The sequence below is a fragment of the Camelus bactrianus genome, chromosome 1 (assembly GCF_048773025.1).
Source record: "Camelus bactrianus isolate YW-2024 breed Bactrian camel chromosome 1, ASM4877302v1, whole genome shotgun sequence".
In the NCBI taxonomy this organism is placed as follows: domain Eukaryota; kingdom Metazoa; phylum Chordata; class Mammalia; order Artiodactyla; family Camelidae; genus Camelus; species Camelus bactrianus.
Window position 1 is genome coordinate 51,101,341 of NC_133539.1, and position 27,188 is coordinate 51,128,528.

The window sequence follows — 27,188 nt, forward strand, 5'->3', positions numbered from 1 at the left end:
CTCCTCCTGGGAGATTGTCTCTCTGAAACTTGGGGAGGGAGGGAGGAAAAACAAAGATAAACATTCTTCGTAGAAGGAATAGTTGAGTCCGAGAAAAATTCTTAAGTCAGACTTTAGTCACCTGCTTGCTGTGTGACCTTGGGCAAGTTGCTGGAACTCTCTGATCTTCACCTACCACATCTACATGACACTACTTGAGGGTGATAAAGGTGGAGATGTGCAAAGTACCAGGAGCAGTGCCTGCACAGAGATGATCCTCACATGCACCTCTTGAATCCCGCAGAGCTGCTGGGCAAGGGCAGGTCTCCCTGCTCAGCTGGCAGCTCATGCCTCTAGGCGCCCTTCATTGAAACCAGCTGTGCAATTTCCTGTCCTCAGTTACAGGAGGCCCTGAAGAGGCTGGGAGGCCTCTTCACCTTCAGACAAACTGCCCAGAGTTATCAAACCTCCCCGCCCGCCCCAGCATCCCCTACCCACCTTTATTGCTGCATTTCACTACTCTTACTCCAACACAGATGAAAAATCACTACCAAAGCTGGGGCCACGTGGAAAGTCTGGCTATGTACAGTTACACCTCATTACTGCCAGCTCTACCCTGGGAATCTCAAAGAAAACCTAGATTTTTCTCCTCTCTCTCGAGTAGCTATTACTACCTCGGTCCAGGGGATGCCATTTATAAACATTCCTGCCTCCCCTGCCCACCCCCTACCCCTCGCCGCCACCACCACCCTTATCACCAGCTGTTCTATAGGGAAAGCCTAGATGAAGGGGGACTTCAACCTGTGGGACAAAAACAGGTCCCAGGAAGAGAAGGTCTGGGAGGGTCACTCCGGTTTTGAAGTAATTCTAACGTCTTCTGGTGAAACTAAAGAAAAGCGTTATGAGTAAAGAAACAACAGGCCTCTGCCTGAGGCAGTGTAAAGCCTTTGCTTACCATTATTCTGCCCAGATTACAGCCGCTTTTGTTTTCTTCGGCCGTATTACGGAACCAGGTTCGTTTCGCCTGATTTACAGCAACCAAAACGCTGAGACGCAGCGGTTTGCAGCATGGAGTTAATTCCGCCAAGGAAACCCCGCAAGAAGAGGGGGGAAACAAATCTCAAATCTTCCTCTCAGAAGGCAATGGACCAGGGTATACAGGGGCTAGGGGATGAAGAAGCAGGCTGGTCTGAGGTGTGGGGAGTGTAAGGACAGCGATCAGGAAAAGGTGCGGGATTGTGGTTCTGCGCAGGGGTACTTAGGCTACAGGCCTCTGCTCGCGGAAAGGTCACCGAGGGCGCCGACCCTCGCGCATGCCCAGTTGAGGGATCGTGGTCCCATCTAGTCTTAACCAGCTCAGCTCCAACTGGAAGCGGCTTATGCTTGGCTCAGCTGAGCTAGACTCCACCGGTTCACAACAACTTGGGCAAACATCTTATTGTTTAAGCTAACTGCCCTTCGAAGGACAGGCAAGTTTTAAAACAACCTTGATTAGTGAAGGCAGGTGAAATGGATTTGACTAATTACCCACAGTTTCAGTGGGGACAAGATATATTTGCGTGACTACGTTTTACTGTATTCTCGATATTAAGGCAACATCGTCAACAAGTTTAAGTGGCTGCTAAATCTCAGGCCTTAGCACACATGAATTCAAATGAATGTGGCGAGGGTTATGAATCAGCTTTCGTCAGTGAGTTTCCTAAAGGCCATAGTGGTGGAGTTTTCCCTTGGACTGGATTCCTCTGCAAAAAGACACACACACACACACACACACACACACACACACACACACACACACACACACCTCTTTTTTTTTTTTTTTTTTACTTTTTTGACCCCAATGAACTCCAAGGGTAAGGGGGCTGCATTTCTTCCTGAGGTTTCCTGAAGGGTGGTCTTGCTATTCTTGGTGAAGCACGGAGAGTACTAATTGGTGACCATCCTTCACGTGGAATTACCTTCTGCTCCCCAGTCTTAGGGAAACAGAGCTCTGCTCTCTTTCTGAATAGGTCTAGATTGGAAGTTTTCGTAATTTTCCCTGAACAATAAATTTTTTAAAATTCCCTGGCTCTGTCCTACATCTTTTTCATTGCCTTGAAGTTCCTGTCACCTAAGACTTACTGTTTCATCGGAGATGAAAAATAGCTAACCACCACGAAATAGCCTTGAAGTCATATCACATTTTAGTCGTGCTAGATAAAGTCTGGGTTTCCCATCTCGTGTCCCAGGATTAGAGTTATGATTTAGTAAACAAGAGATTTGAACAGAGAGATTTTCAAGTCTGGACATACAACCCCACCGTGGCTGGCTCCTGGACCCCTAATTTCCTCTAACTCTTGACGTTCTTTGTGAATTAGGACACTACGGCCTTTAAACGGAGGATTATCCAAAATAATTCAAAAGCACCCTCTTTTAGGGTGCTGTAATGCTGCCATCACACAAAAAAAAGTTGATTTGCATTTTATGATTTTTATTACACTGCTTATCTGAGCCTTTCGCAAGCCTGCACACCCAGATCTAGGCAGGCCCCTTAGAGGAAGAGGACAAATTCAGGCCTGAGGTTTATTCTGCTTCTCTCTCCACGTGGGACACTTTATAAAGTAACTTGCTTTTCGGGGGCCCATTTCCCCTCTATCCTCTCCTTCACCACTTCTCTTTTCACTTGCACAGAATCAGAAATACTGCTTCAGTCAGTAGTAAATCAAGAAGTATTTGGTGGGGAGGGTATAGCTCAGTGGTAGAGTGTGTGCTTAGCCTGCATGAAGTCCTCGGTTCGATCCCCAGTATTTCCATTTAAAAAAAAAAGAAAGAAAGAAAAGAAATATTTGGGCCAAACACTGTGAGGAACTGGGCACAGCAATGGGCAAAACACACAGGGTGTTTTCTGTCATGGGGTCTGTGGTCCAAAAGGGAAGATACACATAAAACAAATAATTTGTTAATTATAAGTAGGCAAAGAGCTCCAAGGAGAGAATGGCCTTAGGAGAATTTTATCGTTAGGTGTAGAACAAAAAAAGTCCAAATAATTATCAGCAAATTTTATCCCCAGACATGAAGCCCTACATTACTGATACAACATAGCATCTCTCTCAAAACCAAATTCCTAGAAAGGATATTTAGAAGGTCTCCAGAAGAGACCTCTGCAGGGAGGTGCAGGCTTTTTCCACTTGTGGTCTCCAGATCTACTACACAATGAAACAAAGAAACAAAATAATCAGAGGGGACTCTGCTCAGTATCAGAGAGAGGGTACCAGTTCTCAGGGATGTACAACTTTGAAATTTGTACATTTGAAAATTGACTGTTGCTAAGATTGCTCCAACCACGTCAGAGGATTTCAAATTGACTTTCAAGTGCTAGAACAATGTAATAACTAGGTGGCTGGAGCATTCAGAAGAAGGAAAACTGAGATGAGGCAAGAAATCTAAATCTAAATCTGAAAGACTGAATTGAGATTCAGTTGAAGGTCAGGTTCAAGCGGAAGGGCTTTATGAAAGCCTTGGGGGAAGAGAACTATGAGATTTCAGCCTGAACCATCCCTAGAAACTACAAATTTGGAAGAGGGCATTAAACAAGAAGGTAAACTGAGGCTTAATTGGGACATGGAGGGGAAAATAGCTACTTCTTTGAGTAATGGAAGTTAAAGAGTAAACTGGAAGGAAAAGAAAGTTGTTTAACTTCCCGAGAAGCACCAGATGGTGGAGTTGGTGGCACACAGGATGGAAAGAGCCTAGAGCATGTTGTTTTAGTGAGAACTCTGTAAAAAGGGTGGGGGAAGAGGACTGGGCCAGAGGGGGATGGATAAACTTTTGATGTGATGCATTTATGGGTTTGATTTTGTTTGTTTTCAGGATGGCTAAAAGCAAAATGAAAGGGACACTTGGGCTCCACTGAGCTGAGGCTGCTGAGCTGGGCAGTATTTGAAAATATGGTATTTGAACTAGCAGGAAGCTTAAACCTATTGGGCTCTCACAACATGCTGTGTCATGCCCAGAGGAGGAGAATATTGTGTCCTCTCCAGGTAAAAGGGGAGAAATCAGAAAAATAAGAGAGATAATTTGAACTGACAACCTCAAAGTTTTCATAAGAAAAATGAAAGTCCCGGTTTTAATCCCAGCAGAGAACAGAGATCTGGGGACCGAGATGGTTGGGGTGGGGATCCTTTTAATCCATCCTTGAAGAAACAACAGCTACAAACAACAGCTACATCCCCCTAATTGTTAGGAATTCTTAGGAATTGCAACAACCCCTTCCTGCTGTCCTTTTACTGGGATTTTACTGTTGAAAACTATTGCCCTCAATTCCCATCTCCCAACCTCTACCAGAGTAAAGTTGGCAGAACTGATCATTAAAACAGCAAACATCTGTCATCAGGCATTCTGCCAAAGGTTTTATATACACTCCATGTTTAATCCTGAGATACTTACCACCACCAGCCCCGTGAAGTCAGTATTATTACTATTATCCCCATTTCCCAGATGGAGAAACTGAAACTTAGAGAAGTCAGTGTTCACCAGGTGAAGTGAAAGGTTCAGAAACTTAGATGAACAGCCAGAAATGAGTAACAAATTAGGTAACAAAACCTGAAACAGGGAAGACAGTGTTGCAATGAAGATTCAACTTTTATTGGCGCTTGTATCTGTACATGCAAAACACACAGCTTAGAATTATATAACCATTGACCATGTTAACAAAAAGAGATTTTTCAAAACTTCGGAAGGTATGTGTCTGTTATATAAACCTGAGTAACAATGAAACCTATTGTGCTTTAGGAAAGCCAACCAGTAAAATTGCAACTTTGGATCATTTGGGCTCTCTAAACTGGAATAGCAGCGTTCATATGAGGACTCTTCCTTAAATTTCTAAGTTTATAAGGTTAAGGACCAAAGTCCTTTTTATACATTCAGTGATTGCATCTGGCAAAGGTGTCAGGTTTCAATTGGGAGCCCGTTAGTTCAGAAACAACAGTGGAGAGAAAGCCCAGGAATACAGTGGTTTTTTAAATTTCCTAAAACACATTCAGAGACTCAAAAAAACTGTCAAGAGTCAAAAAGTCCTCCAAAGCTGCTCTCAAAGTGATCTTTGCTGGTCCAGTAGATCAGGCAGAGTCTACAACTCCCATGCATGGCTGAACCATCTTTGTTCCTGGTGGCTGGGAGTGGTTTCATTCCACCACGCTGAGACAGATACTATACCAACAGTCAACAAATGGTACTTTCCCAACGATTATTTAAAACTATATCAGTGAATTTTTCATGTTTTGTAATGTTAAAATCCATTGGTCTGTCTTTCATTTTGAATGGATCTTTTCACCCCTGCATGGTTTTGTAGCAGCATGCCTTGGTCACTTGGAAAATATTGGTTCACTAAATTGTGCAAATCTTTCAAACATTCACACATGTAATTATATAATCACTAACTTTAAATATATATCTACACATATTATTCATTTATATCACTACTTATCTCATCAGAGAGGTCTTAATGGGAACCTGTCAAGCTCACTATAGTGGATACAGTGAAGGGCTCATTCCACTTACTTTGTGAGAAAATGTCCGCCAGATACCAAGTCTGAATAACCACAGGTTGTGGTCATTTTCTCAGCTAATAATAGTAGCCCATAAAGGAAGCCACGATTTCATTCTGCAATTCAGCGCTAGTGCTTTTCCTTATGAAAACCACCATCCTCCAGTTTGCAGTGGAAGTGCTTTACGTTTGCTTTCCATATGCTCATGCAATACTAATTTGATGTTTCAAAAGAATATTAAAAGGAAGTGTACTCAAGAGTGAAGATTTAATGAAATTATTAACTTGTGCTTCATCAAGGAGATTCTAAAGCAAAACTGCCTTTTTTTTTTACTGTGAGTTTATGATTATTAAAAATACAGTGATTGTTAGCACAGTTGTCATGCCACTGCCTAAAGTCCCAGCAGTTTTACCCACCGTTCCTTTTGCGCCATCAGTGCACATGTCAACACAGTATACAGGCATGCCATATCTTAGTATATTTCGATGTCACAGGTCCCCTAAATGGGTCTCGGAGCGCTCCAGGGCTACACTTTAAGAACCACTGCTCTAGAAGTGTTAGTGTTTTACCTTTTACATTTAGGTCTATGATCCAACTCAAATTAATTTCTGTATGTGGTGTGAGGCAGGGGGGTCTAGGGCTTTTTTCTCTTACTATACTGATATCCAATTGCTCCAGCCCTAATAATTGAAAAGACCGTCAAAAGATACTCACTGAAATGGCACTGGCACCTTTGTCATCAGTCAGGTTTACTATATGTGTATAATCTATTTCTGAAATTTCTGTTCCCTTCCATGGGTCTATTGTCTATGCTTGTGCCAGTAATACACTGTTTTAATTATTAGAGCTTTATGGTAGTTTAAAAAAATATGAGGTATAATTGACATATGACATTATATTAGTTTCAGGTGCACAACATAATGGTTTGATATTTGTGTGTGTTGTGAAGTGATTACCACAGTAAGTCTAGTCAACATCTGTCACCATACATAGTTACAAAATATTTTTTTCTTGTGATGAGGACTTTTAAGATCTACCCTACTAGAGCAATTTTTGAAATCTGGTCCTTTTAGGTCTTTTAACTTTGTCTTCTTAAGATAGGCTAGACTATAGGACTTTTACATGTATATAATATAAATGTATATTTTAAATATTATATTTATATTAAATATTATATAAATTTTAGGATCAGGTTGTCCATTTCTATCCAAAAAAAAAAAAATCCCTGCAGTGATTGCAGTGGCAATTGCATGAATCTGCAAAAAAAAAAAAACTTGAGGAGAATTGTCATCTTAATGACATAGTATCATTTCTGCATTTTGGGGGGGTCTCCCTTAATTTCTCCAAGCAATATTTTAAATTTTGGTAAGTAGTTTTATTCCTTGGTAATGCACTGGCTGAGAACACCAATAAAATGTTGAGTAGATGGGTGATAATGATTATCTTTGTCTTGATCCCAACTTCAGGGGGAAATTATTAAGTATGATGTTAGCTATAGTTTGTTTCTTGGTTTTTTTTCTGGAGATATGCTTTATCACATTGCAGATGGTCCCTTCTCTTTCTCTTTTGTTTAGAGTTTTGACCATAAATAGATGCTGAATTTTAGCAACTGTCTGAGTTATATTTTTTTGCCTTTATTCTCTTAATACAATGAATTGCATAAATTGATTTTAAAATGTTGAAACAATTTTGCACTCGTGAAATAAACCCCATTTGGTCATGATGTACTATTCTTTTCCTATATCACTAAATTCAATTTGCTGACATTTTGTTTAGAATTTTAACATGCATGTTTATTAGGGATATTGGGCTATAATTTTCTTTTAGTATAATGTTGTGACAGATTTAGTATCAAGGTTATGTTAACTTCCTAAAACATGGAAATGACCCCTGTTTCTCATAAGTTTGGGCAGATTGGTATTACTTTTTCCTTTAATATTTAGAGGAATTTCCCACTAAAACCTTGAGGGTTTTTTTTTTTATGGGAAGGTCTTTAAAAAACAAAACAGCTTTATTGAGATATAATTCACATACCATGAAATTCACCCATTTAAAGTGTACAATTCAACAGTCTTTAGTGTATTCACAGAGATGTTCAACCATCATCACAATCAATTTTAGAACATTTCATCACTCCTCAAAAAACCCCATAAACATTCACAGTCACTCCTCACTTTCTCTGAAACTCCCCAACCCTAGGCAACTGCAAATCCACTTTCTGTCTCTTTAGGTTTGCCTATTCTGAACATTTCATAGAAATGGAATTATACAATACGTGGTAAGAAGGTTTTTAATTGTAGATTCAACTTGGCTAACAGGTATAGGAGTATAAAGATTTTCTGTTTTTTCTTGTGTTCATTTTGGTAAATTGTATTTTTCAAGAATTTTGTCCATTTCATTTAAATTGTCAGTAATATTGGCATAAAGTTGTAAGTAATCTTTTATGATTTTAATTTTTGATAATCTTTTGTGATGTCCCCTTTTCCATTCATTTTATTGATAATTTATATTTTCTTCTTTTGTCCTGATCAGTCTTTCTAGGAGCTCTTTTGTTTCCTTTTTAATCTTTTTCAAAAATCAACTTTTGGATTTGTTTATTTTCTCTGTCCTATGTTTGCTTTTTCCTCTGCTTATTTGTCACATTTTCCTGGACATTGTATATATTTCCTGGATATTGTACATAAATGAGCTGCAAAGACAGAAGTTGTGTCCTTTGCCACGAGGGAGGGGTCACACTTTTCCTCTGTTAGAAGGTGGTTGGGCTGGGAGCTGGATGCAGCGGTAGTTAGAATCGGTTCTCTTCTGATTTTCAACGTCTTGAAGGTGAGACAGCTTCATCCAGCAATTTAACTCCTAAGCTTCATAAACCTGTGGGAGCGTTCACTCTGCCTTTTCAACCCATACTCATCCAACGTCCCCAGAGGGCAAAAAGTAAGGCCAGAGATCTCACCGCACCTATGGAGGGCTTTTCTCCCTCTGAAATTTTGTTCAGATATATTCATATAATCAGAGGAATTTTGTCTTCTTATATTGATGGGTTTTAGTATCTTTTAAAACATGATTTTTCTAATTTATCTCTTTGTTCTAGTTGGTGCAGTGGGATTGATAACCTGCCAGGATCTACTACATTCTATCTAAAAGTGAAAAGTCCCTGGATACCTTTTTAAAGAGATGTTATTAAAATCACTTTCCTTTAAACATCGAACTGAACTGGAAAGCTAACAAAACGTTAAAGTATATACAGCTGTTATAACTTTGCACATTCACTTTAGGGAGGTTGAATTTATGCATAGTGGTTGCATTTTTATGGGTTGTATATCCTTTGGGGCATAGTGGGGCTCCTTGTCTAATCAAAATATATCCTACATCTGTGTCCTCTGAATGAGAGGCAGTGTGCGCTGGTGGAAAGAACACTAAACCCTTGATAGTCAGAATATTGAGTTTTATTCTGAACTCGAAAGAAGCTAGACAAGGAAAATATTATGAGCATTAATTTCCTGGAGTACATGTGGGAGTAGACGATCCCTAAGGTCATCATTTTACCTGTTTTAATACTAGGATATGTTTTATACATTCATAAGACAAACATTTCAGGTGTAAGTGAGATGACCACCCAAGTGTCTGCTATCCAATTCAGCAGAACATACCGATAGTTTTGAAGTACCTCTCTTGATACCATCCCCTTCTCCTTTCCAAGTATCCATTATCCTGAACTTTGGGCCTATCATTTCTTTAACTGATCATTTTTACTATATCTGTAGGCTAACACTAAAAAATAAATTTTTTGATTTATAGGCATTTAAATTTTTTATAGCTTTACACTGTGCAAGTTCCTCTACAACTTTTTTCCCCTCAAACTTCATGCCTGTGAGATGTGACCAAGCTGATGTGGGTAGTTGTAATCAAAGACCTAATTCTTGTCCCAAAGTTCTGTGCTTCTGGTTCCTCTACTACAAATAAACGAGGAGAGTGTAAACTGAACCATCTCTCAGTTCTCTGCCAGGTCTGAAATTCTACTTCTACTATTTACAGGAAGTATAGAGGTGCATAGTTTGCTCCAATAATCTAGCATGGATCATAATTATGATTTATTTGAGGTTGACTCTGATCAGAAACACAATCCCCATGGGAAATGTGTCATGGCATCCTTTTTAGTCATTTTGGCAAAATTTAAATATTACTTGACTATGCAACTTCAATATGCAAGATAAATCGCTTCAATACAAGATTTGAAGTGGCACATGCAATGATCAGAAAAGACAGAATTCACAATGCAAAAATGCAAAGTTTATTTTCTTAAATAAAATACTATATTCATATCTATACAAATAATTATTACAACCATTAAAATGTTACATTTACCAATAAAAATTTTAAAACTTTAAACAAGAGCATGGTTCAGAATATTCACACCCTAATACAATGCATTTGTAAAAAGATGTCAAAATAAACGGGACCTATTCTTATTTACAACTGTAGGACAATCCTGATCATATTATACATATCTGCTCTGGATTCCATTACAAAACAAATTAGTTCCCATTAGAATTATAAACCAGGTGATTTACAGTAATAGGACACAGTGCACAGCAGACATTGCTGGCGTGAGAATAGATACAAATATTACATACACTATCGAAAGCACTACAGTTAGATTTTTTCTGGTGATTGCCCTACAGTAAGCTTCTCACCCAGTGTATCTATAAATAATTTGTGAAGGTAACTATGTTCTCAGATTTTTCCACCCATTTTTACTGAAATGAATATATATGTGTGTATACACACACATACACACACACATACACGTATATATATATATATCTCTTGTTGAAAGTGGAAGCAAATCTTTTCTTCACAGTAACACAGCTGCAGCATTTTGAGCAACACTGTCTGGTCCCTTTCTTCTTGGAAGATCAACAGTTCAACTCCCTGTAAAGGTTAACCAATATAGTCAAGTCCAGTGCCTCAGTGACCTCACAGATGAAAAATGGTTCTAAGACTTAGGGGATGAGGGAGCAGAGATCCAGAAAAGTGAAGAGAGGATTTACATGGAGTAAACTTTTAGTTCCTATGACATAGTTTGGTGTATAGTTGTACACACAAATGGGCCAAAAAAAAAAATTAATGATCTTTAAAAAAAGTGTTAAATTACAAATGAAGAATTATCTTCTATGTCTCATGAAATCTCTAGTGACAGATTTTGCAGTCATCCAAAATAACACCAATTTGGATATTATCCCCAATGTTTTCAACCGGAGTTGGCTGATGTTTTTGAAGCATCTGAACACATGCGTGTGCCAGACAAAGATTACAGTTGATGGGGTTTGTGCAAATCTAGAAATAAGGATGTTGAATGACCACCACATTCAAGCTCTGAGTTTAAAAGGAGTTTTGCTTCTAACTAGTAAGATTTTTACAAGATCGGCATCAAGGATGGCTCAGAGAACGTAAGGCAACAGTGAGAAAAATCAGCTGTACTTGGCGTCGAGGTGTTGGATTACACTGAGCACGTGCCATCCTGGCTGGCCCGTTGCTCTTAACAGGGGAGTGGGTGAGCAGTGCGTTCCAATGGCCAGCCTTAGGACCAGAGGCACGGCTGCGGGTAAAGTGCGGTCCCAGGGTAGAGGCAGGTGGGCGTTAGAAGCTCTGGGTCTGAGAAGGCCCTCAACACTTCTTACCTGCACACCCGGATTGCCTCCATCTACACTTGTCCCTCACAGACTCCAGCAGAAACACTCTTAAGTGCACAAAGGAAGTGTAGAATGCAGGGAGAATATGGTTAAGTGGAAAAGAAAAAAAAGACCTTTTTACGTTGAATTCTGGGGAAGGAGAAATGATATCACTCAGCCAAAAAGGTATCTGAGAAGCAACTAATTTCTGCCCTTTAATTTGCATACAGGTTTCATAACATTATCACTGAGTATTATTGCCCTCTGGAAGTACACAGCCATAGGTGATGATCTCCGGGCAAAGGCAGGATTAACAGAGACAACAGAACAATGACTTCCAGGTTCCTAAGGATATCAACCCAAAGCCATCTGATTTTGGTACCACCTTTGCCTTTCTTTACTCCTCCATGGGATTGAAAAAAACAAGTTCTCCAAAACAAGGAACAGAACTATATGGCACATCAAATATTTTAAATCAACTTGAACTACTTCTGTTTTGAGAAATTCTTGTTACCCCTTAGTAGAGAAGGAGATGCAGTGGTTCCCAAAGCCAGGCACTGGGAGTCACTGATTTGGGAGCATGAGTCCCTTTCACACGCTGATCCTGTAGATGCTGGACCCCACCCAATCAGTGTTTCAAGGCAGAGGCTAATCACCCTGCTAAGGAAATGACCACGGTCCCTGCCACCTGTTTGACATGGTGCAGATGGAAGAAAATAAGGGCCTGGGTATTTATGTATCAAAGGAAGGACAGAGCTAAGAGGAGGCGTATTAGTGAGTCTTTACACTTTCTCAAATTTTCAAAACTTTACTCTCATTAAAATGTATTTCCACATTTTTTTGGAGTATAAATTTTAGCCTCTCCATAAAATAGCTCATGTCAGAAGGCAAGAGCAAGGCAAATGAATTATCTTTAAAGTGTTTGAATAATTTTGTATTTTAAGAAGGCTGATTTTTAAAAGTTGATCCTCATTGCAGTTCACCCTGATATGTGACTGAAAATCGCTACAAAAGAACATTCCCTCCTCAATCTTCTCTGATACGTTACATTTTATAAAGCATGATCACTCTGGAATTCTCACTCCTTACTTAGAAGAAGGGTGCCAGCTCTGGTACACCCCAGAGATCTTATGATAAAAACAAAAATAAATTTCCTGAAGCAGTATAAAACATCCCAAAACGACCTATATGTACAAAAAAAAAAACAAAACCAAAGTTGATTTCTTTTATCCGTAACTGACACATTTAAGTTTTTACATGATGAGAAATCTAAAATTATTCACGTCGTCAGAAGCTACTGTGTTAAATGTTTAGATGAACCAACTACTTTCTGAAGCTGATTCTGTATGACCAATAACAATATGAGAGAGAAAAATTATTTAATCAAGGACTCACTTATACATAAGTCTGTGTATTTCTAGAAATTACAAATTTATTTGTGAAAGTGGCTTTATATTCTATAGACATATATTAGTGAGGCATGAATAACATTAAATTTACTATAACCAAAATTGACGATTTCTCTGCCATTCCTTCACCAAAAACTATAATCCAGAGATCACTAGATATTAAATAATAAATTTCCTTCCCCAAATCATGTAGCTCTAATTATTAAAATACTTAATACTGCTGGTAAATCTCATACATTCATGCTTATAAATCAAATAAGATTACTGTGCTCTGAACACCTTCAGAATTTAATTTCTATATAAAATGGCCTCATATATGCACACGCCTATAAGATAATTAGAGCTACATGTAAGCAGGGGCCCTGTTACTTGCAGATGGTCACCTCTTTCCTCAGATGGTCAAATAAGCCTTACTTCGGGGTAGAGACTCGCTTGGAATGAAAGCCCTGAGGAATGTAAATGCTATCTCTAAACATTGCTGAGCAGAAAAATACAATTGATGCAACAGAGAATTGCCTGCAAGTACCAACCAGGCTTGAGGCTCTTCCACTGCAATGTTCAAATCGAGCTTCTCCTTACCTGTGACCTTAGTTTCAATTCCAACAGTCCCTGGTTCTTCAGAACCTAACAGCCACTGTGCGGGGGGAGCGGGGCTGAGGGGGCGAGGTGGGAGGGCAGAGACAGAAAGAGCCATGAGAAAGGGAGAGGGAGGGAGGATGAACAGCTGAACCCATTGAAAACCTTCCTTGAAACTGGCAGATTGGACCTTTCAAGTTCAAAGAAAAATCTGAATGTTGAAGCTTAAAACTTAGTTACGATGATTTTTTTAAGTTATAAATCTCACATTTTTTCTCAATTAAACGTTAATATGGTGTTGCCTTGTGTAAGTAACTTATTCACAAAGCTCTCCTATTCCTCCCTGAAACCATTTTGAAGGGAGAAAATATAGATGTTTCTCTTGTTTTCAGTATTTTTTTGCCCTTAGGAGGTGGCTTCAGCCGGCGGCGGGAAGAGACAGGAGGGTCCGGTGAGAACAGCTGAAGAGGCACAGACGACCCTTTTGCTGAGTCTTTAGTAGAGGTATCCGCTGGAGTTAACTGCTCTTACCAAGCCTTAGGAGGCTTTTTTAAGCAGAAAAAAAACAAAATGCTGGTCCTTGGCTTCACTTTGTTAACAGAGCAGACACAACACTGTCTCTGCATCTCTCCCTCTCCACCCCATTTTTGGCAGAATGTAACCACAACAAAAAAGTAATGGGTTTAGAATATGAGTGTATATAACTGTTTTCTTAGTTTTTAATAAAATTTTCAGAATTCAATAGATGAATTTTGAGTATACATTTTAAAAAATGTATTACTAACTTTAGTGGAGCTTTAAAGAAGCCCTACATCAGGTTCTTCTACATGTCAGCAGGTCTCAGGTCCCAATTTCCCATTTTCAGATGGCAGGCCTGTTTTTAAAGAGCCACTTTAAAATCTATGTCTGAGTGCACACACACTCACATACGCAGACGTATATAAAGACCATTTTTTGAAGCACCATTTCACATCTACCATCAGAAAAAATAATGAACAAATTCATCCTCTCATGATGATTCTACTATGAAGGGTAATAATGCAATACACAATGTCATATTTTAAATATAAATATCAGCAAATGAAAATATTGACAGAGCTTAAGACTCTGCTCAGAAATACTCAAAAAGTAAGGCTCACATAATTATGTAGATTCCAAACGCACTATTTACTGATCAGCCCCTGATGATTAAACAAATGTAAAAGAACTTATGTCAAGATCGAATAAATAGAATGAAGAGAGAAAACTAAAACAACACTCAACTGATGAAGCAACCATCTTTAACTGAACACGTGCACAACTCCACAGCACAGCCGCTTCTATCCTGATGCAGTGCGCAAGCACAAGATGGAGAACATCGATGTACTACGCTCTTTAGCTTTCCATTTTTAAGGCTACTTGTTTAAGGAAGACCTTTGCTTTACAGGATCTTGGCACATTAGAGGATAACACGGCTCCCTCATTTGGAGAACAAGACATGAAATTCAGACAATTTATGCATTGTTATAATCAAGAAAGAAGCCTCTACCTAAACCAAACCTGGGTAATAAAGGTTGATTAAAGAACTCATTTATTTGCTAACTGCTCGACTTTAATCATGCACATTCATTCTACATGAATTCAAGACCTGCCGTGGATGAGAGACTGTTCTACACACTGACACTGGCCCGCAGTTGGTTATGAGCCATTGTGTTACATCGAACTGTCTGTATTTTTGGAGAGCAACTCAACTACCTCAACTATCTATTTTACAAATTATCAACAATCAAGTAAGATTAAAATCTAGGTTCCTTCCTACCACCCAAGCACACTCCAAGATGACCTCCCCCAACTTCCAGTCAATGAGTATCTAGGGGATATCAGATTACAAATCAAACTTGAAAATGCAAATCTGCTTGGAAAATTTCAAAAGCACACCATGCAGTTGAAAATGAATGATAATTTGTTTTTGACAACCCAGTATTCACATCGTTTCTGACATGGCTTCCTTACATTCAGAAGATAATTGGAAATTGATTATACAGACACAAGGAGATACACACACAATCTCTCTCTTCCTGTGCAGGTATGTGTGTATAAACACACAAATACATGTCTATAATCTCACCCATTACATTTACGTTCAGTTGATCGGCATTTAAACAGCTGAACTGCAATCATGACCTAAAATATGGCTTATGTTGTGGGCAGGTCTGTTTGAGGACTGCTTGGAAGAGTCGGAGGCAGAGGAGTTTGCTATTGTAAGCAAAGGTGACATTGCTGAGCCATCGGGAAGAGCTGTAGCTATTTCTGGAAACAAAGATGTCATATTAAAATTGGATAAGTGAGAGTTGGTCATGTGCATTGGTGGCATATCAGGGAGAAGAGGAAAACTTGGTTGGGCAAAACCAACAGGTCTGGGAGGAGATAAAATGGATCCAAATCGGTTATTTAAAGTTCCACTGTTTACCTTCTCTGTGCTAGGATTTGAGAACATTTGATTAGAAAAGTAGGGGATGGAAATATCATTGGACAGTGTAGGGTGAGCAGGAGAGTATGGGGGATAGAAGGAAGGTAGAGTATTTTGGGGATCTACAGGGATAAGGGCTGGAGTCCGAGTGGCACTAGGCTGAGTAACCTGTGGAATGAAAGAAGTATTCGCGTTTATTGGTGGATTCATGCCACCCTCGGGAATAAAAGGAAAACCAAAATTTTGTGATAGTGTGTGCTGGTCAGGTGCTGAATTGTCATTCGGAACTTGTGGGCTATCAGGCATGAAACGAACAATACTTCCTCTCTTTTCTGCAGTGGGTTGCTGGCGTCCAAGAATCATACTGCCACTAGTAGACAGAGGAAGGTGGGGAAGACTTGGATCAAAGACATTACTATGTCTTTGGTTTCCAGAGCGATTCCTTTCAGGCTGACGAATTTTGGAACCACTGCTGTCTTGCAAGGGATGTCTTGATCGCTGGGGAACTGAAGAATTAGTCTGACGTACGGGAGGCCCTTGGTCAGTGTTTCCATGAGACACAGACGGATGTGGCAGAGCTGGCCTTGCAACCCCATGCATGTTGCTTGTGACTGGAGGGTTCATGTGGCCCTTGGTCCCGTGACTGTCAGTAATCCTCATGGGATTGGACTTCTGCACAGAAACATTGGGACTTGTATTTCGACCTTGAATATCTCCTGAAGAAGAAGAACTCGAAAAAGGAATATTCAAGGTGCTGTTCCTGGTGTTAATTGCCCCTAGGGACATGTCACAACTCTCCCGATTCTGACTCTCACCCTCTCTTCTAATATGGACACTTTCATGAGTTGGGGGACAATTATATTCAATTGCAGAAGGTGGGCCACACTGTGTATTCCTCTGATGTTCTGAGAGCGATCTCTGGCTCCCAATGACCTGATCACCAAGGTGAGGGGCAAGTAAACTCTGCATGAAACTCTGGTGACACGTATTTTCACTGTCCCTTGGTGGGATGGCATTTCCGGTCGGGATGCTCTGAACTGGTGGATAAGGTAATCTCTTTTGGCGGTCGATTGGTGGTGGACCAGGGTTCTGACTAATTCGAAAAGCCTGGGACTGCATACTCCTCAAGGAGGACACAGGGTTACCTATTTCATTATTTCTTGAAGACTGTACTTCAAAATTACTCTGAGGCTGCTGACTGGCTCCACTTGGTTTAAATGTCTGACAGTCAGAAAGGCGGATATCTGAGGCAACGGTATGGTCCACACGACCCTGCATATTATGAATGGCCAAACTCTTATTTCTGGGAACATCAAGGTAGCTTCTCATTTCAAGCTGATCGGAAACTCTGGAACCCTGAATCGATATACCCATTCTCTGCTCTGAATTAGAAGATGTCTTTCCAATGAGTGCCTCCGCAGAATAACTTGAAACTCTATTTCTCTCTGGCCTGTGTGGAGTACAGGTCATGTCGGAAGGCCTCGTCACAATACTTGGTTGGGAGACCATCTGCTGCTCTATGCCTCTTGATGTCAAAAGCCTCTGCATTGGATTATGCCCAGGTACATGTTCAGAAGAAACCCCTGAGCCTTGTGGCCGGCTTCCTACATCCTGCTGCTGGTGCATAATGTCTTGGTTGAGATGGTTCTGGGGATGGTTATGGTGGTTCCGGCTCGTTGAGGGGTTTTCACAACTCTTCTCGGGCTGGGAGCTCCCGAAGTGCTGCTGCATCTGCTGCTGCATCTGCTGATGGTGGGGGTGAGGCTGACCACTCTTGGGTCGGGACTGGTCATTTCCGTGGTGCTTGGGTTGTAAAGCAAGCTGAGAGGTCTGAGTGCCCTGAACAAGATTCCTCTTCTTCTGCATCTGAACTTCCTGTTGCAGAGTTCTCTGTTGGTGGATGCTGTGGGGCTGAGAGTGGACAGAGCTCTCTGCGTGAGGGACGTGATGCTGCAGTTGATATAAGTGATGCCTTTCTCTTAACTGCCCTGCTTGCTGCTGTTGCTGCTGCTGCTGCTGCTGCTTTAAGTAGAGATGATTACTGTGCAGGTGAGGGACCCCTTGAGCTGGAACATGCTGTTGCAGGGCCTGCAGATGTTGGCTGGCCTGGGTTTGTTGCTGCTCAGCAACAGAAGGCTGAGAACTGCACTGAACCTCATTCTGCCTCAGTGCAGGGGCCACGAAGTTGTTACCGGGTGGAAATAATCGTGTAAGGCCATCTCCATGGGTGGGGTTGCTGATTGGCACAACAGAATTTGAAGAGTTGGGAGGGATCTGACCAATCATCATTTGAGTTTGCTCGGAAATGCTGTCTGGAGTTCGGCTCATCAGGGACAGACCCTCAAGCCGGAGGGGGGCTGGTTGACAGTGCTTTTGACGTTTGGCTGAAGACAGTAAGAGGTCATCTTGGACAGCACGCTTAGCAGAGTCTTTGCGGTTTTCATGACTTGGCTTTAAGAGGGACTCTTGAATCTGTGGATTTGGTAGGGTACCAGCCATGGTATTTAGCTGTTCTTGGGAGTATTCGGTCATCAGAGACGGTCCGGGGGGCTGACTGCCATAGGAGCTAGATGAAACCGTCAGATTAACCGTGGCTGGAACAGTTGCTTGCTCTGAAGTTTGGGATAAACCAGCGCAGCTGACCAGAGGATGGTTGATGCTGCTCTGATGGATAAGATTGTTCACACTTAAACTGGTGATGGTTGGTGGCTGAGAAGTGGAAACCTGTAAAGCAGCATTTGACGTTTTAATTCCTATAGAACAACTTGGTTTTTCAAGGGGCCTATCCACAGTTGCTTCGACCGAATCCTGAGAATGAAATTCATTTGGTGTTGCTTCTGCCTGTCCTGGGCCATTCTCTTTAGATATCTGTGTTTTGAAAGGCTGGTCTCCCTCTAAAGAGGATGCTTCAGAAGATTTTGAAGTAACTTCCCTTATATCAGCCTGGGTGCCAGCTCTTCCCTTCTCGAGGTTCTCCTGGTCAAAAATAGCCCTCGCTGCCAGAGCGACGATATCAGTTTGCTCCACAAAGGTGCAGCTGTCACACGTATTAGTCGTCGCATTGCTGGTGACATCCTCTCTAGTTGTCTCAGGAAGCATGGATGCAACTGAGAAACTACGACTACTGCCCGAGCTGGTCGACATGGGAGAGTCAGCCTGCCTACTGAGCAAAGAGCCATTAATAACCTCCTGATCAGGGATGCAGGAATGATGCTGTCCTGGATCTCTGTCATCACTGTTCATCAGTAACAGCTCCTGTTTCGGATGTAAATCAACATTTGAATCAACTATCTTAGAATTTCCTGAAGAAAAGTCAGGAGGGTCCACCTGGACTGAAAGAGATGATTTCTGAGGGTTTTTTTCTTTAGCAAGACCAGACAGCAATGCAGTTAAACCCTGCCCCTTTAAGAGACCTGTGGTTTGCACTGTATCTGATGGATCTTGCTCAGCCCTGCAAGGTTCAGCAATGACTTCTACCTCAGAAACACAGTCTGTACTTGAAGTGCTCGTGGTAGATGACAAATCAGAAACCTGAGAAACCAAAGCATGGGGATCAGTTGCAGGTGAAATCAACACGTTGGCGGAAGTGCAGGATTTGGCAGCATCTGGCAATGCCAAACCAATTGGTGGCTTATCCTGAGACATCTCTCGTTGCAAAATGGGGGAAGAATCTTTGGATTTTGCTGGGGCTACTGCAAAATGTTCACTTGTCACGGATTCTTGGGAGGGCAAGCTAGACTCTTCTGCTGACTTAGATTTAGGTACAGACTCAGGTATCACGGGTTCAGAGTTGAGAACATCCAAAGAATGTGAACCAGAAACACTTACACTATTTGCCTGGGACACAGTGACAGAGGGCAACACAACAGGGAGGCTGTCCAGCAGTCCATCATTACACGATGGCTCTGCTGAGCCTTCGGTGCTGGGGAGGTCTAACTTGCCCACATCTCTGACTGGATTCAGGGTGCAGGCTGACTTGTTAACAGCTAAGTGTTTCTTGCCACTTGGCTTCTTATTCAACCTTTTGGACTTCATGTTAGGCAAACAAGCCACAGTGTTCACTGAGGGAGTGGTCACTAGATTATAAGTACTGGGTAGTGTGGCTGAATTATCTGTTGTCATAGGAGGTGCTACAGTGGTTGTTAATGAAACACAGTTAGCCAGGGTGGTCTGACTATTTGCAGCAATCGGAGGATTCGCAGGCTGGCTAATAGACAATTGTACACAGCTTTGCCCAGCCATCTGTGATATACTTTGATTGAGGCTGGCCAAAGCGCCAAATGTATTCAGGGCAACATTGGTATTTGGATCTTCGCTGGTGGTGGGCTGAATAATTTGCATAGGGGTTTGACTTGTAGTTCCTGATGAAGACATCACAGGCTGCAAAGCAAAGAGCTGTCCATTTAAAGAAATGGTTTGAGGCTGTTGTGGTTGGTTTGACATGGTAACAGAGAAAGTTTGTGTTGAATTAGATGTTGATAAAGATGAAGGTCTTGGTAATATGTGGACAAGATGTTTACCTCCAAAAGTTTGTGGAGTCGAAACATTTTGCACTGAATTATTAGACCCTATTATCGCATTGGCTCCATTGACAGGGAGTCGAACAGAACCAGGGGGTGGAGCCGAGAGGAGTGGCAAAGGATTCTGATTAGCTGCCTGTATGATCACTATCTGCTGACCTACTGTTTGGTTGGGAACCTCTGCCCTCATCATTGTTGGGCACGGGGTGGTGCTGGGTGGCTGAAGAATGATCACGTTTGGATTAGCTGGGGCTGCATTCACAGCCGACCCCACTGGCTGAGCCATCTGAATCACTTGCATTGCTGAATTCAATGGAAGGATATTTTTTGGAGGCTGAGATTTAACTTGTGGCTGGGCAATCAGTGGCTGCATAGGTAAGGATGGACAAGAAGGCAAGGTTACAACTACTTGCTCAACTGGCTGCACATCTGCTAGAAAGGAAGTATTCAGGTTGATGCCTGGAGCCACCTGTCTACTGTGGTTGGCTGTGGTGAGGCTGGTACCAGACTCACTTAATACTGGAGTCACAGCAGAAGACGGTGTCTGGCTTAAGGGCTGAATAGTGTTTCCTGCCAATTGCAAAGTAGTCCATGTCGTCTGCGTGTTTCCAGCTGAGGAAATTCGGGTAAGGCTATTCATGTTTTTTAAATCTGAAGCACTAACAGCTGAAGAAGGCAAAGAACAAGAAAGGGTCCAACCATTGTCTATTGGGTTTGCAGAAAGGGAGCTGACAGGAGTGGTGGTCTTCCCTCCTCCAGGGGCAGATGAGGCCACCACGGCGGTAACACTTGTCAAGTCTGCACCCTTGCTCGTGCTCACTGGACAAGAGTCACTCACAGATCTGGGAGGCTGGGAGCAGATCGTGGTGGTAACAGAAACAACAAAAGTGGTTTGAAAATCACTTCTGAAATCCTGTGTGCTTGAGCAGGACTTGCTTCCAGAGTGCACTTTAGTGGCAGTTGCTGAGGGGATGGAGATGCTTGTGGCACAAGGGACTGTTTTCTTCAATAATTTGGGGCTCTCGTGCCCGTTCTTATTTTCAGAAGAATTTTGATCATTTAGACATGGGTGCAGGGAACGATGCTGCGGAGGTTCAGGCCCAACAGGAACAGCGATCAGTGAGCCACTGGTGGCACTGAGCATACTCGATTCGCTTTCGGAGGTGGAAAGCTCGAGAATATTTTGAGCAGAAATGGTAGCAGGAAGACAAAGGGGAACAGGCTGGTTGGCAGCCAATGCAGAAACTGTAGTCTGCTGCCATGGCTTGTTTTCGGGAGGGTAAACTCCAGAAATAGACACTGGAGTCACAAGATTGCAAGTCCTCTGCACTGGCACCACGTTGGCAGTCTGCTTTTGTAAATTATGACCAACATTAAAGGTTATCCCTTGAACAGCTGTTCCCTGGCTGTTTCCACCAGGCTGACTCCCATTGGAATAAACAATGATATTTTTTTGAACCTGGTCACTGGGAATAACAACAGAGACCTTTGAGTTTTTAAGATTTCCTTTCCAGTGGATGGTAGGGTCATCATATAAACATATGTCGTTTGCTTTTAGTAATTCAATGTATCGGCCGTTTTCCTTTTGAATTTCTTCCAGTTGTTTACGTAGCTTTTTAATTTCTTCAGCTACAGTATCGAAAATAAAAATGAAAAAAATTATCTCTAAATGTCAGTATTTACAATAATTTAAGAAAGCGTTTGTATAGCAAGCTACTGAATCTAATCTTAGCATTTGAAATACCTCAGTTGAGAACCTTCAGCTCTTTTCTAATACAAGTTCTTTCTTCTTCTTAGAATGGTACCTCAAACCTCTATCCCAGTCCTTTTAAAAGTATATATATATATATATATATCTTTAAAGGTCAACAAGGCAAAGGTCAAAAGTTACTCATAATGTAGAAATCTCAATAATCCCAAATTCAAAAATTCCCAAGTGGGCAGCTACCAAGGTGATGCAAGGAAAGACATATGGATATCATGGTAAGATGCTGGGAAAATAACACTATCAATATAATAGCATTTAAATGCTGCAACAGCCTACATTACTTATGATGGTAATAGTCTCTTTTATAAATGGCTTTAAACTAGTTTCTATTTTACCCTTTGAAATAACAGAGACCAAGTAGAACACATAAGAAGTAGGGAGGTAGAGCACTGAAGAAAGCAAAAACAGTGAAACTTGCATTTTCCTTGGCAGGGCCAGTGTATGCAGACTACTGAATAGTGAAGATGTCTGTGACACCCTACACCCTTCCAAGGGGCAGCATCACCCAAAGGTCCTACTAAGAGTCAGCCCTGGCAGCTGGTATTTATGTTCTGTGACCCACACACCCCCACCTGCCTTGTCACAGTGGTAGGTACTCCCCCCTCCGCCCCCTGCCCCTGCCAAAGCCAGCCAATCCTCAAGGCCAATCCCCTATAAGGTAACCTGATACAAAAAGTTCTGTTCTAACAAGGATGAGTTGAGACTAGCAGATTATTTTTTTCAGATATTTAAACTGAGAGACACAGAAGAAAGAGGCCCATGTGCCATGGACATTAGAAATTAAAGGACAATTATAATGGACCAAATAATAATGATGATTGTTCTCGCTTACTGCACACTTACTCTACACCTGGCACTTTTCATTCATTGTCTCATTTAATGACGATGATGACAACAAGGACAAGAAGCACTTATCAAGCATTTACGATGTGCCAGGCTTTGCTCGAAGTGCTTCACCCGCACCACCTCCTCTAATCCTCACAGGAACCCTGAGATGGGACTGCGTATTGTCATCACCACTTTCAGATTTCAGAGACGGGCTCAGAGTAGTTACAGAACTTGCCTAAAGTCAACCAGACAGATGCTGTGATTATCCTCATTTGAAGACAGGGAAACTGAGACCTGGAGAGGGTAAGTAACTGGCCAGAGGTGCTGAGTGAGTAAAGGAAGCAGAGACTCAAACCCAGGTGGGCCTGACTCCCAAGGCCACCGCCCTGACCACTATGCTAGACCGTCGCGTGGACAGGGAGTATGTGGAGGGAGCTGCTGGGAGAAGAGAGAGCGCGTGCATGGAAAAGAACTAAGGAAAGAACGATGCCGGAGACGATGACACACTCGGACTTAAGCTGCCTCAGGTGCCACCCTAACCCCTGGCCTGGCTGTTCAGCTTTCCCTGAGCCTCCTGCAACCTGTATTTTTTCAGGTTTCCCTTTTCTCTAAGATCAGTTGATTGCCTCAGACTCTGGGCTGTGAAACAAAGGAGCCCTCATTAGAAAAGTCTGTACATCACTCTAGCTTTAGCATCCCTTTGGTGGGTACCTCAAAACGGTGACCAAACACTCACTATATATCTAACTGCCTGGCAGCATCATAAAACAGGGCCTGGGTCATAAAAGACAGCTGACCGCGGGGAGCAGGTAAGTTGTTATCCAACTAGAAGTAAACGAGAATTTGGAATGCCGAGCTTCTGGATCTGCTTTCCAATATCCTCACTTCTTTTACAGTGCACACAGCCCAGCACTGCCCCCACCTCCGCAAATCCTGCCTTTGTTTCGCTCCTTGTAAGGTGACCTACTGACTCGTCACAGGCATTTCTCTTTGCTCTCGTCAGAGACATAAATAAAAGACAGTTCAAACTGGCTTCCTACTTGAAGTTTCATGCTTGCCTGGGGTATTTTTCTTTTCTGCTGTTATAAGGAAACTTCTCCAGTGCAAGTGGGAAAACAGAACTCACCTGACAGCGTAAGAAAGTCACCTCTAAAAATCAAGTATCATTAAATGATCAGGCAGTCTGACATACACATTACATGCAATATAAACAACTGTGAACTCAATGTTTTGGCCTTCTGAGTTAATTCACAGTTACGTCTTGGTGCAGGCATATGTTTATCTGTGTTTAAGTTACACTGAGCAGGAGTCTTCCTACATCCTCTTGTGGGATTCCCCTAGCTGGAAGAGCCAAATAGAATAAAGGAGATTCAGTATTATTTGTACCATGAGTTAAGTAAACTGGAAGCACAGGAAGAGTATAAAATCAAAATTATTTATGCCTACAAGATTAGAGTCGCTCAAAGAGGGAAAGAGGTAAACTGGGATGAATTTATTTGCAGCACTATTCTCACAGACACACTGAATGCATGGTCTTAATAATGGTTTTGGGTAAAAAAAAAACCCTTCCGTACGCTAATATAAGTCGCATTGTGACACAAAGGCCTGAACACTGAAAAAACAACAAAGTAAGAATCTTAACATCTTTACCTTGTTCATTGTTTCCTCCGTTAAGCAGGAGTTCATCATTTTGCCTTTTCAACTCTGTTATATATTTAAAGGCTTGGTCCAGGATCATATTCTTGCTCTGCCAAAGAAAATCGACCATTTAAAGGTTTCACTGAGGGGTAAGAACTCGCCAGAAGAAAGTTACAGCTTTGGCTTTATCACATGTATGTGATATGTATCTTTTCAGAATCTAAAACTGGCACAATATTCAAATGCTTCTACTGCTCATCTTTCATTTATGAAGTGTTTATTGAGGCTCTGTTCTAAGCACTGGGGATGTAATAAAAAGGGGGACAAAGTTCCTGACCTTGAGGAATGTTATTTTATTTCTGAGGAATTATTATATATTTCATATACATTTATATAAAAATCAGGTAGTGATAAGTGTTATGAAGAAAAATACAGTAGGGTAAGGAGGGGGCCAGAGAGATGGCAGAGGCTACTCTGTGCTATGGACTGAATGTTTGTGTCCCCCTACAATTCATGGTGCAACCCCAATCCTGAAGTGATGGCATCTGAAGATGGGGTCTTTGGGAGGGAATTAGGTCATGAGGGTAGATCCCTCGTGAATGAGATCCCTGCCCTTAAAAGAAAAGACATGAGAGAGGTGACCACTCTCTCTGTGATGTGAGTTCACAACCAGGAAGAAAGCCCACACTAGGAACCGAACCAGCTGGCACCTTGATCTTACACTTCCCAGCCTCCAGACCTGTGAGAAATAAATTTCTGTTGTTGAAGCCACCCAGTCTATGGTAATTTTCTTATAGCAACCCAAACTAAGACATTCTGCTATAATCTATTTTGCATAGGGAGGCTGGGGAAGGCCTCCCTGTAAGGTGATATTTGAGCAAAAACCTGAAGGGAGTACCAGGAGGTACACCCTGTGGATATCTGGAAGAGGAGGGCTCAGGCAGCAGGATGAGCAAGGGCACAGTCCCCCAGGTGGGGCTGAGCCTGGCCTGTCAGAGAAATAGAAAGGAGGTGAGCGGTCTAGAGCAAAGTGCAGAGGGGAAGAGCGGTAGGAGAGAGGCCAGAGAGGGCCATCAAGAGCATGAAGAGAGTTTAGATTCAGTGTTATTCTTCATTCTGTCAACTACAATCACAAACTATTCTAAACAATAGGTTGAGATAATGTCACTTGATTGAGTTTGTCATCATGCTCCCAGTACATTCTATTCCTAATCTTTTCCAAAGACTATATTTTATGTCAAAGTTCCGTTACTCTTTAAACTTTTAAAATTGATAACATAATATATGCATATGTCAAAAAAATATAAATAATATGAAGGGATATAAAACGAAAAGTACGTTCCTTTTGACTTTAGCCCTCCAGACCCCTTTCCAGAGTCAATGTCCATAAAGTTACTTGTGTATCCTTCCAGAAATCTATGCCAATACATGCATATACATGTGTGTGTATATATATGTATATAACTTTTAAAAAATCTTTTTTAAAAACCCAGATAGAAGGATACTATTAACAGTATGTTACATTATTTTGTTCTAATTAAAAAATATATACCTTGGATAGAATGGTCATTTTAATAATGTTAATTCTTTGAATCCTTGAGCATGATATATCTTTTCATCCATTTGTGTCATCTATGATTTCTTTCATCAACGTCTTAGTTTTCCAAGTACAGGTTTTTAACCTCGTTAGTCAGCTTTAGTCCTAGGTATTTTAATCTTTCTGATATAACTGTAAATGGAATTGTTTTCTTAATTTCTTTTTCAGATAGTTTGCTGTTAGTGTGTAGAAATGTAACAGACTTCTGTATTAATTTTGTATCTTACAACTTTATTAAATTCATTAACACATTGATCACCTACTATGGATCGGGTGCCCAGAGGAAACACAACTGTTACCCAGATTTGGTGATGTGATGATCAATGTGTTAATGAATTCTAGTAGTTTTCTGGCGGCATCGTTAGGATTTTCTATGTCTAATATCATGTCATTTGCAAACAGTGACAGTTTTACTTCTTCCTTTCCAATTTGGATTCCTTTTATTTGTGCTTCTTATCTGATTTCTGTTGCTAGGACTGTCAATACTATGTTGAATAGAAGTGGCAAGAGTGGACATCTTGTTAAAGGACATGTTTTCAGCTTTTTACCATTGAGTATGATACTAGCTGGGACTTGTCATTCATGGCCTTTATTATATTGAGGTATATTTTCTCTACACCTCCTCTGTTGAGAGTTTTTATCATAAATGAATGCTGAATTTTGTCAAAAGTTTTTTCTGCATCTACTGAGATGATTGGATTATTTTTATTCTTCAATTTGTTAATCTGCTGTAACACATTGACTGCTTTGTAGATACTGAACCATCCTTGCATCCCAGGGATAAGTCCCTCCTGATCATTGTTTATGATCCTTTTAATATACTGTTGAATTTGATTTGCTAATATTTTGTTGAGGATTTTTGCATCTATGTTAATCATATTAGTCTGTGATTTTTATGGTCATGGATTAGAAGGATTAATATTGTTAAAATGACCATATTACTCAAGATACTCTACAGATTCAATGCAATCCCTATGAAAATGCCAATGGTATTTTTCACAGAACTAGTACAAATAATTTCAATATTTGCATGGAAACACAGAAGATCCAAAGTAGCCAAAATAATCTTGAGAAAGAAGAACAAAGCTGGAGGTATCATGCTACTTAATTTCAAAGTATCCTACAAAGTTACAGTCAACAAAACAGTATGGTACCGACACAAAAACAGACAGACAGAGCAATGAAACAGAATAGAGAGCTTAGAAATAACTCCATGTGCTGATGGTCAAT

The 27,188-nt window shown here is 41.1% G+C and overlaps 1 protein-coding gene across 2 annotated transcripts in view; it reads right to left on the minus strand.

Annotated features, from left to right (window-relative positions):
- Positions 1 to 9,769: 9,769 nt before the first annotated feature.
- The window catches only part of USF3 (upstream transcription factor family member 3), a 48,651-nt gene continuing 31,232 nt past the window's right edge, over positions 9,770 to 27,188 (minus strand). For both annotated transcript variants that reach the window (XM_074363721.1, XM_074363710.1), the window contains 2 exons: positions 24,374 to 24,470; positions 9,770 to 21,756 (listed from right to left, as the gene is read on the minus strand). In XM_074363721.1, the coding sequence (XP_074219822.1) occupies positions 15,296 to 21,756; positions 24,374 to 24,470 (6,558 nt within the window). In that variant the 3' untranslated portion in view covers positions 9,770 to 15,295. The remainder of the gene's footprint in view (positions 21,757 to 24,373; positions 24,471 to 27,188) is intronic.